The sequence below is a fragment of the Ailuropoda melanoleuca genome, chromosome 11 (genome assembly GCF_002007445.2).
Source record: "Ailuropoda melanoleuca isolate Jingjing chromosome 11, ASM200744v2, whole genome shotgun sequence".
Lineage (NCBI taxonomy): Eukaryota > Metazoa > Chordata > Mammalia > Carnivora > Ursidae > Ailuropoda > Ailuropoda melanoleuca.
In genome coordinates, this window is record NC_048228.1 from 55,424,621 (window position 1) to 55,438,738 (window position 14,118).

General features: G+C 39.8%; 1 protein-coding gene across 12 annotated transcripts in view; it reads right to left on the reverse strand.

Moving 5' to 3' along the window:
• Nucleotides 1–418: 418 nt before the first annotated feature.
• RUFY3 (RUN and FYVE domain containing 3) overlaps nt 419–14,118 on the reverse strand; it is a 76,472-nt gene continuing 62,772 nt past the window's right edge. For 5 of the 12 annotated variants that reach the window (XM_034671721.1, XM_034671716.1, XM_034671718.1 and 2 more), the window contains 6 exons: nt 10,036–10,155; nt 8,651–8,750; nt 6,868–6,947; nt 4,506–4,533; nt 3,654–3,722; nt 419–1,865 (listed from right to left, as the gene is read on the reverse strand). In XM_034671721.1, the coding sequence (XP_034527612.1) occupies nt 1,722–1,865; nt 3,654–3,722; nt 4,506–4,533; nt 6,868–6,947; nt 8,651–8,750; nt 10,036–10,155 (541 nt within the window). In that variant the 3' untranslated portion in view covers nt 419–1,721. The other 7 variants (XM_034671724.1, XM_011225360.3, XM_011225359.3 and 4 more) reach the window with 4 other exon arrangements.

Sequence of the window (14,118 nt, forward strand, 5' to 3'; positions counted from 1 at the left end):
TTGATGCTACACTAATAGTGGAAAGCACAATTTTTAAGGAAGATGGAACTAACATGAAGTCAAGACATTCATGACTTGGTTCCCTTGCTTTTGCAGACAGCTGCGCTAATAAGAGAATTTTGGAGTTTTGTTGGAATAAAAAAAAGGCTAAGCAGCTTTATGTGTAAGTCACAATAAAATCTCAAGTGCCTAATTACTTTTCTTCCTCACATTCCAGGTATAGAGCTACCTCTTTTCAATCTGATTCAAAACTAATTATAAAATAGCTTTTGCTAATTTACGATAATTCCCCATATTACCTGTAGCACCTAGAACAGTGCTCAAAACATGTAGGTGGCCAAAAATAAGCTGAAGAATCACACACACACACACACACAAATATTATTTAAAGGGGGAAAAAAAAGTCAACAACCTAGGCTAGAATTATTAGATTTTATTTTTCCCTAGTACTCTTAAAGCTCAGGTTTACCATGTAACAGGCCAGACTTCCAGAATAACAACTCTTTCCCAGGCTATAATCCTTTTGAGGAGAATTTATCAAGTATCATGGTTCCAGGATGTTTCCACCCCAGAATTCTAAACCAGTTACAGAATCATATCTTCTTAGGTCTTAACTGGAATCGACAATCTAAACACATGTAACATAATCAAAATAGCACATACCACTGTTTCCTTCCCTTGTGGAATGCACTTCCTCCCTCTTTTCCCCAAAGGGTTTGTTATGAAGAGATGTTTAAGTATCTTACTTGCCAAGAAACCTGTCTACCAGTTCTAATTCTTGGCTCAGAAGAAGGTACCCTTTATTCAAGAAAATTTAATAAATATTCTGAGCTAACTGATCTCAGCCATGGATAAATTAAATTTTGCTTTACACCTGACTAAGCTTTGCTTTCAATACCACCTCCTATTTGTAGATGTCAAACCTATCTTTAAAACACAATTTTCATTATGACTCGGGAGAGCAGGGAAGGCCTAGGAAGGGAGTTGGCTTTTATTTTGCAGGAGGACATTCTGAAAAGAGCAGATATTTATTTTTGAAGTCGTTAAGTCGATAAATGGCAAATGTAAATGTTCCTCTTGTTCTGATATTGAAAACACTTGTAGGCCAGGACCTTTCTGGTCCTGAAACTATAATAAATTACATTGTTTTAAGTACATTCAAAATTTATATTACTCTTTCATTTCTTTTCCCTGAGTTTGGATTCACAGTTTGGTAGAGATACTTTAAAGAGGTAGTTAGTGGGGGTGAAGAGGAAACTGTTTGTCTAGCAGCACCTGGGGATGATATAAAACATCTATCATTTTGATCTCAGTTAACATTTATCTTTCCCCCTTGAATTTGCAAATGTAATAGAGGGTGATGATAATTTTTCTTTTTTTTTCTTATCTCTATGGACCCTCTCTCTTATTATATCCACGCCAGTGTAATCACTATTCATAAAAATGAATAGCTCCTCCAAAGACATGGTATAAAATAAAGCCTTCAAGGTGGGGTTGTTTAGATTTAGAAGAGAGAGGCTCAACTGAGTAACTTTTATTCATACAGTCATTAGGGAAAGTGAGCAAAACTTCCAGCACCCCCAACCACTGCCTTTTCTCCCTGGACCTGGTTTATTTAAATCATTCCTATCAATGCTGGAGTTGATTCTAAGTTCTGGGCTCTAGGAGATCCTGCCATCTAACACAGGTGGAGACACCGGTCCAGGTCTTGGCTTCAAGTCTTACGATGGGCTGGTGGAATACTGTTTCATGAGATGCTCATGGCAGGGATTGCAAACTCGCTCAGGCTTGATACTTGAAGGAAGAGGCAGTTCGTTTGTTGAACAGGCATTACAGAAAGTTCCTCTGCAGTTCTTACACACATTCTACAAGGAGAAGAGGAGGTTAGGTGGGAAACAGAAGGGCAGAGCACACGGATGCATGGGCTACAAAGGCCAAATATGGTAGCTGCTCAACGCCTAATCGAGTATTGACCGCATGTTTGCTACGTGCCAGACAGAATCTCACCAAATACCATCTCTGTCTACAAAGAAGCTTACGGTCTAATTCTTAGATCTAAACAAAGAGAAGCCGCGCCACAGAATTCTAAAGAACAGATAATACACAAATAATTTATCTTTAGACTACTTTCATTCATTACATCCACTTTTATGTGGGCTAATTCTAAAATTAGTTTTTAAGTACCTAAGAATACTCCAAATAAGGCAGGCAGTGAGTGGCCTAGCAATGGATGGGGTAGCCAGCCCAGGATTAAAAATTTGGTGAGCACGAACCGAAATGGTACATTCCTAATACACTGATGCCCTTAATGCTGTCCTAGAATGCTCTACAAGCACCTCCTCTGGGCTGTTGGTGCAGCAGGAGTGCAGCTTCCTGCATTCTCTTTATAGGGAAATTTGTCTGTTAATGAAGCATTTTCATCATGCAGCAGGGCAGCATGTGGGTCCTTACAACAGTGTCACTGGTAAGGCTGTGACAGGGGTAGTGCACACATTAGCTCCAAGGGTCCCAATATAATGGCTGTGAAGAGTAATTTCTCCGTTAATAATGCCACTTTCTCCCAAACAATTCACCTTCCTGAGTGTGCGGTAGAGGTAAGGGGTCACTTTTATTTGAAACCCAAGAGGAATTTTCCTCTGACATACTGCAGTTACTCTGCATGGCTGAGAAAAGCCAGAATTGGACTAGCAGTTTCTTTATTTTGGGACATATTTCTAGAATTCCAATACCAATTCTATAAAGGCAGTTCATCTTTATCTGATTCTGCTTATTTAAGACTAGGTCATATTATAATTTTGCTTGTTAAAATTCAGCAAGATCACAAATGGCAGCATTTGCAATACAGAATTGGGGCACATTTCCTTATCTCTTCTAAGCACTTGTTTATTACAGTCATTTGTCCATTTCTTGAGCATCTACAATGAAATGGGCACCATGTTACATGCTGGGGGATACCAGTGTGAGCAGGTCAGGGATCTGGCTCTCAGACCACTTAACTGTATCCAAACACTCCTTCACTCTGCCTACTCTAAGGAACTGCGGACATGCTCTGCCAGAGACCCCTGAGGATCCGAGGGGGAAAGCAAGTGGTTTTGGTGGAGAGAGCTCACTTCCCTTGCAGAGGCTGATTCTCCAAATAATTCAAAGACTCCCCCTCCCCCAAAACTATCTGATTTGTTCTAAGCAGGATGAAGTATTAGAAGAGTACAGATTTTGGGGCCAAAGTCAGGTTGCAGCCTGGGCTTGGCCACTTATGACTTGAGTAACTTTGAGAAATATACTTAAAATCTCTGAGCCCAAGGTTCTCTATCTGTAAACTGATGGCACAAAGGAGATAAGCTTTACATCAGGGACTTACTTGGTCCATGCTGTTCATTACTCTTTCTCCAGCGTGTGAAATAGCACACTCCACACAATAGGCACTCAATAAACATTTAGTTATAAATTTATTTTTAAAAAATTATATTTATTTTAATGGAGATTTACTGACATGACTATGACTAAAAAAAAAAACACCCTATTTTTTAAAGAGGTATTTTATAAATGCTTGCTTCCTTTTGCTTTTCTCCCCACTCTGTACTCTACAGAGCAAAATCCCTATTACTGCAAGGGACATCCCCATGAAGAACCTGTTTGGGTCACAGCACTATTACCTTGGTTCGGCTGCCATCTTCCTGGCACAGTTGACATGTCTGTGGCTTTTCAGAGAGCAGCGGCTGATCCTAAACCACATATCGAGCATGTTAGTTTCTCTTACCCCAGAAATATTAAGACTTTCAGAATATTCATTTTTTTAGCTACAAAATGAGGAGAACCACACTACAGACTATCTGGAAACTAAAGAAACAAATTACATATGGTTCCAATACCTTAATACAGCTCTGATAATCCCATCAATATCCTTGGAACTCTTTTCATTTTTATAAAAAAGTAAAGCAATTTTATTTATAAAAAGAAAATTCAAGGATACAAGTGTGAAGTAGAAAGTTAAAAAAAGTCCCATCCCTCTTGTCCTACTGTATCATCGAGAATGGAAAGCAGTAGGCTTTTCTTATATCTCACTGGATAAATGACAGGGTGGCTCAGTCATAGCCGCATTTATCATCTTTCTCGTGTGGTTGTCGTATCCTATTATATTTGCAAAGTATCTTGCAACCATTTATATTTGTTTATTTCCAAGTGATCGAGAAGTATTTTTTCTGTTTTATGGAAGGGAAAACTAAGGGAAAAAGAGGTACAGTGAGCTCTCTCAGGCCCCACAGTATGGCAAAGAGAATTTCTAGTAAGGAGTGAGACCTGCTGTTTACTTAGTAACTCTCAGAGCTCTGCTACTTCCGGTGACAGTTTCAGGCAAATGCATGTTTGTTAAGGATACTGTTAAAAGGATGGGCCCCAAGGGCCTGTGTGCGTTCACCGACTTTCCACGCTGCCTGTGTACAGCTAGGGATGGTCCAGCCCACTACAGAATTCATACAGGATGTCTTGAGGACAGGAGAATCCATTACCTGTTCATCCACATGGTGAGCCTGCAGCCTACGATGGAAAATTAAAAACAGGAACAAACAGCACACTTACTATATTTCTATATGAATCATTTCAAAAGCACAGAAAAAGCAATACCATGGTTCTTTCATGTTGCTGGGACTGGCATAATTGTTAATCTTGACCCCCAAGGAGACGAAATTTTGGTTGTTAAATCTATTAGCAGAATCGGATCCTTGACCTACATTATCGTTCCTGTTTAAAAATAGACTTGGAGTTATAGTGTATGCTTCGTTTTTACTACCAAGAAAATAGTTTAGCATTTGTATCCCAGCCTGTAAAACTCCAATGGCCAATGCTATTCATTTTACTATCTTCCATTATGATATTAAAGAAATCTACCCATTATATGTCGTGTATTAGTGCCCTCTTCCAAATGTCCTGAAAATGTGAACTTTATTAAATTAATGAGGGCAAGAGGAACGAATGAGATTCGTCACGGCAGTACCCATTCAGGCTGAACTATTTCTTCCTGAGACCTAGCTGAGCTCACCCCGATTTTCCCAATTTGGAACAGAATTTAAGAGGAGAAGCAGTTCTGGGGATAATACACCACAGATCCACAGTGGCTCTGATTCTCTTCCACTGAGGGGCAGCATGACCACCAGCGTGACCAGATTTCCAAGCTGTTCCTTGGACCACAAGAAACCTATGTTTTAGGATTACTGTTCTGGCTGGGACAGGCTCTGGAAGCAGCTATTATGTAGAGCAAAGGACTTCAACCAAGAAGACATGATAAGTAGAGGCCACTTGGGTGTGCCATCATGCCTCTCTGTGCTCCTCTGTTTTCTCATCCGGAGAATCACATTTTTAAGCAGATAATGAATGTGAAACACACTATGTAAGCTGCAGAGAACAATATAGATATAAGGTTGTATTGTCTTATATTCCTAGGACCGAAATCAGAGGCTGGCATGGAAGGTACTCCTGATTGTTTGTAAATGACTTGATTTTAGTCTGGAATGGGGCTGATTCTGAAAGACTCTTTTAAGCCTTTGTTAATTTTACAGCCTTTCTAGTTCCTTTCAGTGGCCCATGCTGGTCTGTAGGGTAGTTTAAGGTTAGTTCTGGACCAGACCATGCTCTCTTAGGGAGTAAACTTAAAGGCTTTGGAATCGTTCTGGTCTTAGAGGCCAAGGACCTGCATAAGGAGTCTTTTGTTGGGACTGTGATTTATCTTCCCCAGGAGTGACTTTGCTCAGGTGACACACTATCCCATTCTTGAGGCATCAAAGCCTGGACAGGGACAGCTGCCAAAAATGAATGCTGTATAGCGCTCTCCAACCCCTCTGTGGTATCTTTCTCGTTACTAACCTTTGCTGCTGTTGTTGTTATAATAGACTGATTTGGGGAGCAGTTTTGGGTTCATAGCAAAACTGAGCAGAAAGTACTGACATTTCCCATATACTTCGCTTGCCCTCCCACCTTCCCCCAATATCAACATTCCACACCAGGGGGGTAAACGATGTGACAATCGATGAACCTATATTAACACGTCATACCTACTCAAAGTCTCAGTTTGCATTAGGGTTCACTCTCGGTGTTGTACATTCTAAGGGTTTGGACAAATGCAGGACATGTATCTACCACTACAGTACCAAGTAAGTATTTTCACTGTCCTAAAAAATCCTCTGTGCTCATCCATGCATACCCCCCGAACCCCTGGCAACCACTGTTTCCATGGTTTTGGCTCTCCCAGAAGGTTACACGGTTGGTTCTCCGTTTTTAATGCAGTGGTACTATGTCCTACTTCGTTATAGTTCCACCTGCTAAAGTAACTGTTAAAAGTCAACTTCCTTGAACAATCCTGTGGTTTTCACAGTGAGCAGATCAGATGAAGAGTTAAGAAAAAGGCATCAAGTTAAGCTGTTTGAGACCCTTAAGAGAAAGGACACAAAGAAAATTAGAGGGAAACATAGCTGCCTTTCACGTAGCATGTAGGTGGAAACAAGTCATACTCGAGTACATTTAAGGACCTAAGAATTGCTATGGTTTGTACTTCATTCCTTTGTGATACCAATCCAGTAAAGAGGAGAAATAATCTTTGAAGTGATCGTTTGAATTTGGGGATTAACCAGGGAAGAGTCAGAGGACAGCTTGATCACCCTTCTTACTTCTGAAATGGACTAAGTGGGTTTGGTTTAATATGTGTTCTCTGGTTGATTTACTCACTCCCCCTTCAAAATGTCTTTCTGGAGTATTAATATATTAATACTGGAATATTAATATATTACAAGTCAGTGTCTGGTCTCTGCCATTGCCAATACATATCAAAAGCTCCCTCTTTTCCACCACCCCAAAATAGCTTTATATCTTTGTTAGTACTTTATTAACAAACACCTGTGGCTTTTGTCCAGGGCCTTTTTTGGTTTAACATTTTCCTCTTGAATTTTGTGCTTCCCATCCTGCCAAAAGAAAACAGCCCAATTTATTAGTTATTCAGAATGCTGAACAGTGATGACATTGCAGACATTTTCTTCTGTACTGTCTTAGCTTAGGTATAAAATTAAGCAGCTTTTTTGTTAGGGATAGAATTTAACTTCCAAGCTATTTTCCCTCATCCTTTGCTCTCAGTAGTTTCTTAACAGATTATTCTGATAGAGTTTGCAACAAATGATTTTTCAGAGTAGACATTTCCTCCTTAACTCTTGTAATTCAAATAAAATTCAGAATATATCCTATTTATTTATGAAGTGACCTCAAGGTATCAGTTACTTCTTAGGGGATCTTAGTTACTTCTGTCTATCTCTATCTGTCTCCAACCCCCACTCCCAGCTGAGCTCTGGAAAACTGGGAAAACCAAGCACCGCCATCCTCTGGACATTCAGTCGCGCAGCTGCCATGACGCCATGACAACTCACGCAACCCATACAACTTGAGGAGTTTTCTACTCTGAAGGACCAATATAAAGTTCCAAACTGCATTTCTACCAAGGCTTGTAAGCTCCGCCCGGGCAGTTTTAGTGACAAATTCTTTTTGCGGCACACACACTGCTGTCTGTCTTGAGTTGCTGTCCATCAGCCTCCAAAAATAGAATGTACATTCTTAGACCATTCAAGTGTCAAGGAAAGGAGGTTAATGCAATATTTACATGCCTGGAACCTCTACTGCAGGGCAATTCAAGAATGAGAAGCTTCAGGCCTCACTGGAAAAGCAGGAGAAGATAGGCCAAGAATTTAAGTAAATCTCTTTAAGCCCTGCTAAGTACATTTCATGTTTGCTAAACCGAGTAAAGGTGGCATGCTACAAAAAGGATGGTATTTTGCACAGTAATGAGTACTATATAATAAATTTCTATTTACCATTATTTGCTACTCTTCAGCAAATTAGCATCTCATTCTCTAGAAATTTTAAATAAGCAGCTTAGAAAGTTGTCTGCTTTGTTATATATAATAGAAACAAAGAAGCTACTTTTTTCCTGTGTTTGTCTTTGACAGAAAAGGTATCTCATACTTTTCTGACTTTATTGTTTGAAGAGGTTGGCTCCTGTTTCCTGGGTCCCAGAGGTGGTCTTATTCAACTTTAGCTTCCTCACCACTACAGGAGCTGGAGGTCTCTCTCCTAAGACTGTTCTGTAGAAACTTCTACAGCTGTTCTTTAAACATTCTGTATTACTTTCTTTTCCCTAAGCAACTCTAGTTCCCTCTTGTTTTAATTTTCCCAAGAGAAGTACCTTGAGTATACTAAAACTGAAATCCCAATGATACTGAAAGAGGCATACAGAAGCAAATCCACATTTAAGACAATTCTGTTAAAGGGAAATTCAGAGTTAGGAGGGAATACTATAACATATTATTAAAGATATTAGCCAGCAGAAGTCCAAGGAACGCCAGTTTTTGTTAAGACACCCAAATAATCTTAAAGTGAAAGGGTTAAGAGGGTCACTGGAAATCATGGTTATGAGTCCTCTTTTCCATGGGAAATCAAGTTAGAGAGAGTATCTAGAAGTAGACAGAGAATCAAGGCCTTGTGTTCGCTCTGGGTCTTGTATGCCATCTACATACTGGAGGCCACAGCATTAAGCTTGTGTTTCCAGAGAGAAAACTGTCTGGCCCACTGAGGTAGCCTCTAGAATTAAGTAAATGACTAAGGGAATAACAAATATTACCGTTTTGGGTTCTGGCTTCTGAGAACCCTTTTCTGGGATGCTCCTGTTGTTTTGTAACCTTCTTTCTCTTTCCAGTTTTAGTTCTAACTCAAGCTGGTGCCTGGGATGGGCAGGAGAGGAAAAGGATCAAAATTTGGATTTCTACACTTATATTCTCTAAAGAATGCCAAACCCTTTTGTTAAAGCTCAGCCATTAAATTTTAATACTTGATTAATAAAAAGTTACCAGATACATATGGACAATCAGGTTTTACGGTATTAAGACACAATATAGTAAAACCAGTAACACTAAAACACAGACAATATGTTTAATCTTTCTTGGATAATCAACAATGTACTTTAAGGGGTGGCTCAGTTGGTTAAGTGTCTGCCTTCGGCTCAGGTCATTATCTCAGGGTCCCGGGATCCAGCTCCACATGGGGCTTCCTGCTCGGCAAGGAATCTGCTTCTCCCTCTGCCCCTCCCCCTGCTCATGCTCACTCCCTTTCAAGTAAATAAATAAAATCTTAAAAAAAAAAAAAAAAAAGGATGTGCTTTAAGATCTCCCAGTGCCTGAGGGTCACCACTCTGAATACCAGTATTTAATATTAACTCTTAACAAGGAAAGAGTTGTAGTCAACTGAATGACATTTAGTAGGATTTACTGTAATTAAAAGACAGTATTTACAAAATTTCAGAAAGAAACAATAAGAAAGCACCAATATCGTTGTCCCATTTCATCTTAATTAGCTGGTCTCTCTTTAATGTTCAATGCCCAGTTCCACTGTCAGCCACTAGTGTCCTTAGTAGCCATGTGCTTTTATATCCAACAACAAAGTTCTCTTTGTTTGAAGTCAGTGGCTTCAGCAAAGAATTGAGTCTCATTTGACAGACAATATGGAAGAGTGGTTAAGGACTTAGAGTCAAAGAGAGACAGACTTTTAGAGTGCTGCCACTTACTAGCTGAACTGTGTCAGTCTGGACAAACTGAACCCATCTAAGCTTTAATTAATTTCATCTGAAAATGGGGGTAATACAATCACCTACTAACAGCGCTGATGGGAAGATGTTAGGACTGAATGCCTGTGAGGTGCTTCATGAAGTTCATGGCACACAGTAACCATTTAGGGAATACTATAATTATCGGTGTTATGTTGGCTATTAATTCTCTTATTCCTTTCTATTTATCTGGGACCTTGGGTTCTAATTTCCTCATTCTTTGAATGCAAAGCATGTTGACAAGCTTTGGGAATGTTGATATATGCGAAGCTTCCCGAAAGCTAATTCTAGAGAAAGGACATTGCAAAGACAGACGGAGAGGGCTGGCTCATGGGAACTCCTTCTCTTGCTGCTAGGCTTAGCATTACCCACGACCACCCTGGCAGCTCCTGGTGCCCTCTCTTCACCGCTGCCTGGTGAGCTCCTCCACTTCCAGCTGCAGACTGTTTATCTTGTCTCCGAAGTCCTGCTTGAAGAGCCGGTTGTCCAACTCGGCAGACTGGCGGCCTCGCTCAGCCTGGCGCAATCTGGATGTGAGCCATATGGACTTGTGATAAAAAACAAAAGCCATGGTGGGGAGGAAGACCAAGTTTACAACACAAAATAAAGCAACCCAAGGAAGAAGGCGTGTAGAGACAGAGGAGGGGGGAAAAAAAAAGCTTTTCAAGACACAGGAGAATTATACAAGGGGGAAAGAGATGGAGAAGAAACAAATTCTAAAGAAAAGCAAGATGAAGGTGAACCAGGCAGAAGAAAAGTTGATTTTCCATTTTTTTTATTCTAGTACTACAGTTTACAGCCATTAGATGATAAACAATAAACATCACTTTTTAGAAAATCCATATCCAAAGCCAACCTCAAGTACACAGTAATTAAAGTTAAACCCACTTTTTTGTTTGTGTTTATTTCCTAATAGGTTCGGTACCTTATATTTCTGCTTTACACACATAACTGGAACTTGCAAATGGGCAACTACCTTCTTACATGTGAAATTAGAACATTTTCCTGGTCCTTTCCCTACACCACAACTTATATTAAACCACTGACATTATACATTAACCCTTACCTAGGCTCTGAGTTCTTCTCTAAGGAAAAGCCTTTGTCAGAGTTTGGACATCTCTTTCCTTTTCCATTCCTACCAGGTGGTGTGTGACTAAGTGGACAAACAACTCAGCACCGGCCCTGTGTAAGATTTCTGATCATATTCTCTAGAAAATTCTAATGAATGTTGTCTTCTATATATCCCATAACTTTGCACCTATAAAGAAGCATGTTCTAAGAGGTGGAACATCTGGGGCTCTATAGAATAGAATTGGAAAGCATGCTATCTGTAGTCTTGAAAATGTTTTATTTTAGTGTTTCAGCACTCTTCCAAATGCTCATAGAAAAGGCAACTCATCACCACAAAAGGTTGATGAAGATAAGAATAGGTGCAAAATTATAAGAACTAAAATAAGTTCAAGAGCACAGGTAATTCCATGAGGTTGGTCATATGCTCTGTGACTTGACTTTGGTTCAAGTCTGTAAGGACCTATAGAAGCACACGTGAAATCTATCTTACTCTCTTAATTCTGGTTTTTCCAAGAAGAAGGTAAAGAGTTTCAAAAGCTGGAAGCAAAGGGGGGTTATCTTTGTTCCCACCTAAGCAGCTGAAATGCTGCAAATCATACCAAAATGAGAAAAAATATTTTTTTTGTCAAGACTTTTTGAAGGAATGAAGGCTTATGTAAAGCCTGTTCCCCCAAATCAGAAGTCATTAAAAAAAAAAATCCAAGTATTTATAGGGTTATTTACAATGTAAAGCCTAGAAAGGGGTAGATCTGTGGTCACTTAGAAAAAGAAGCCCTGCTAATTACTATGTATGGATATCTACTGGGAATTTTTATTTTTAGACTAAATAATAATAAAGAGTTTATCATGTATCTATTTCCTACGCTGAAATGGTTTTCTAATAATTAGATTGTTAGCTTCCCAGAGCCATTAGCAAATCCCCATCTGAACAGAAAGTAACAGAAATTCTTAAGTAAATATTTCTAGCAAGAAATGACAGGTGGGAAACCATCACTCATGTCTATGCCTTGCTGTCTTTACTCCAAAAGGAAAAGCAGGATAGATCTGAAAATGGTGTAGTGCTGTGTTTTTTTTGTTTTGTTTTGTTTTTGGTTTTATGGGAGACGAGTTTTTTCATTAAAATTATTCTCTCTGAGCTACCTAAATAGGAAGTGGAATTGCAGGAAAATGGCAGAGGTAGAAGATGACAAATATTAGGAGGGTTTCCAAGCTTCCACATTATTATGTTATCGTAAGTTACCTAATCACTAACTTTATCTCTATGTACTTTAAAGAAACGTAAGGATGCGGGTTCCCCCCCCCACCAAAGTCACTAAGGCAAAAAAGTTGCAAGCAATCTTGGTTACTGAGAACAGAACTGTAGTGAAATACTAAGTACTTATCCGTGGCTTGGGGAGTAAACCTACACAAGGAAAGTGGAGAGGGGCCATGGCCTAGGAGACAGAGCTACTTTAGAAGAGTCCAAGTCCATACTGCTGTCACCTCCACATCATTACATTGCAATGGCGGAGCAGGCTCGCTGGTACAGACAGCACACCTAGAATCTGATTTTGTCTGGGACTGGGCTGTAAAGGCATCAATAATATATGCACAGAGTGTCCATTCCCTAGGCTCTTTTTTTTTTTAATGGTGTGTTTATTTATTGGTCAACTCAGCCTTTTTTTTAATGGTGTGTTTTATTGGTCAACGAAGTAATTTCTCAAAGTTTATTTGGCAATTAATTAAGAACTTATACTAAATGTTTTAACTCTGGGGAGAAAATAAAGAAGAAGAAAAAAACCCATGGCCTAGATATCAAATTGGTATTTTTTTTAAGTCCAACAAATTCAGAGTCAATTTTTGGTGACATTTTACGTAGAATCAGAGCTTAAATGTGATAACTTTCAGATTTCTTTCTTTACAATCAAGTTGTACATCAGACTTGCGAGGTGACCAAATGCAAAATGCCTAATGATGTTTTGGGATCAGTTTATTTGCTGCACTATTTAAGGTCTTTGCCTGTTTCACCAAATCCTTTTCACTAAATTAGTAAAATAAAAATAAAAATGGAGTGAAAAGAGAATGAGAAAATGAATAAACGGGAAAGACAAAAATAACAAGAGAGTACGTCAGCTTAATACTTGAAGAAGCCATTATTTTAGTTCTGTCTACTTCAAATGTCAAGTAAAAAAACTACTGAAAAATAATTCTATGCAACATTTCAAAAAATCCAATTTATGAACACCAAAATTAAATTGTTAAATCATAAACCTATAACTGCTTATGAGCAAGCACTTAGGGAACCTTCTAGATAGACTGACACCTTTTTATTTAAAATCAGCCAAATCAGAAGTTTCACACTTATTTACTAATTTGCAATTAACCTGTGAGTTACCATTAATATTCAGTGCCATTCAGGACCCTCCCTGGTCAAGAATTATCTGAATAAAAGAAGTCATCCATTCATCCGTTCATTCACGCATCTGCTAAGTGAATGCCTTGTATGTTCATGGCACTAAGATAGATCCAATGAGGGAACTTAAAAAATTCATTAAGTAACCTGGAGGATCTTACAGTCTCATCAGAAGACAACACATATAAAGGGTACAATGTGCGGCAGAAGGTGACAAGTAAGCAGTATGGACAGGTAGGGATGTAAGGCTAGGGGAATTCCAACAAGGACAAATGGGTAGATTATTTTTATCTGAGAAGAATCATCAGAGGAAGCTTTGGAGAGGTGGTGGCATTTGAGCCTGACTGTAAGACATGGATCTGAAGAACAAGGTAGCGGGAAGAGGAAGGGCCTTCCTAACTGGTGGAACTATTAGGCAAGGAACGGATGGGGGAAGTGCGAGCATGCGCAGGGACCTGCAGTCTGCAGTCTGGCTCAAGTAAGAGGGTGATCAGTGGGTGTTCAAGGAAGCCATACAGACTGGCCACGCGGAGTGACTGTGGGTGCCGTGGCTCTTCAATCTTGAAGTCTCGGCCATTTCTCTTGGCAGCTGTCACCACGAAGAAAATGGTGGTTTCAGCCAAAGAGAAACCAAAGTAGCACAGGGAGAGGATGTGTGCAGACTGAATTGTAGGTACTTGGCGGAAACAGCTGGTCAAAGGATGAAAACCCAAGGCTGGGTTTTCAGAGGGGGACAGAGCTGGAGACGGGTGTGGGGGGAGACAGAGTTGGAGGCAGACAGAGCTGGAGACAGACAGATCTAAGATGTTGGGCAGGGGTGACAGTGGACACTACAGAACTGCTCAGGAGAAAGAGAGAAAAGAGAGACGGGAGGGAGGAGAGAATGGAGTTCAAGTGTTAGAAGGGCCCTCAGTATCCTGGCGTCACTGCATCACAGGCACCAGTGCGTTCCAAGACTTTGGTGATGAAGAATGAAACAACAACTGCAGACATATTTACAAGTGCTTTCAGGGCGCCTGGCTGGCTC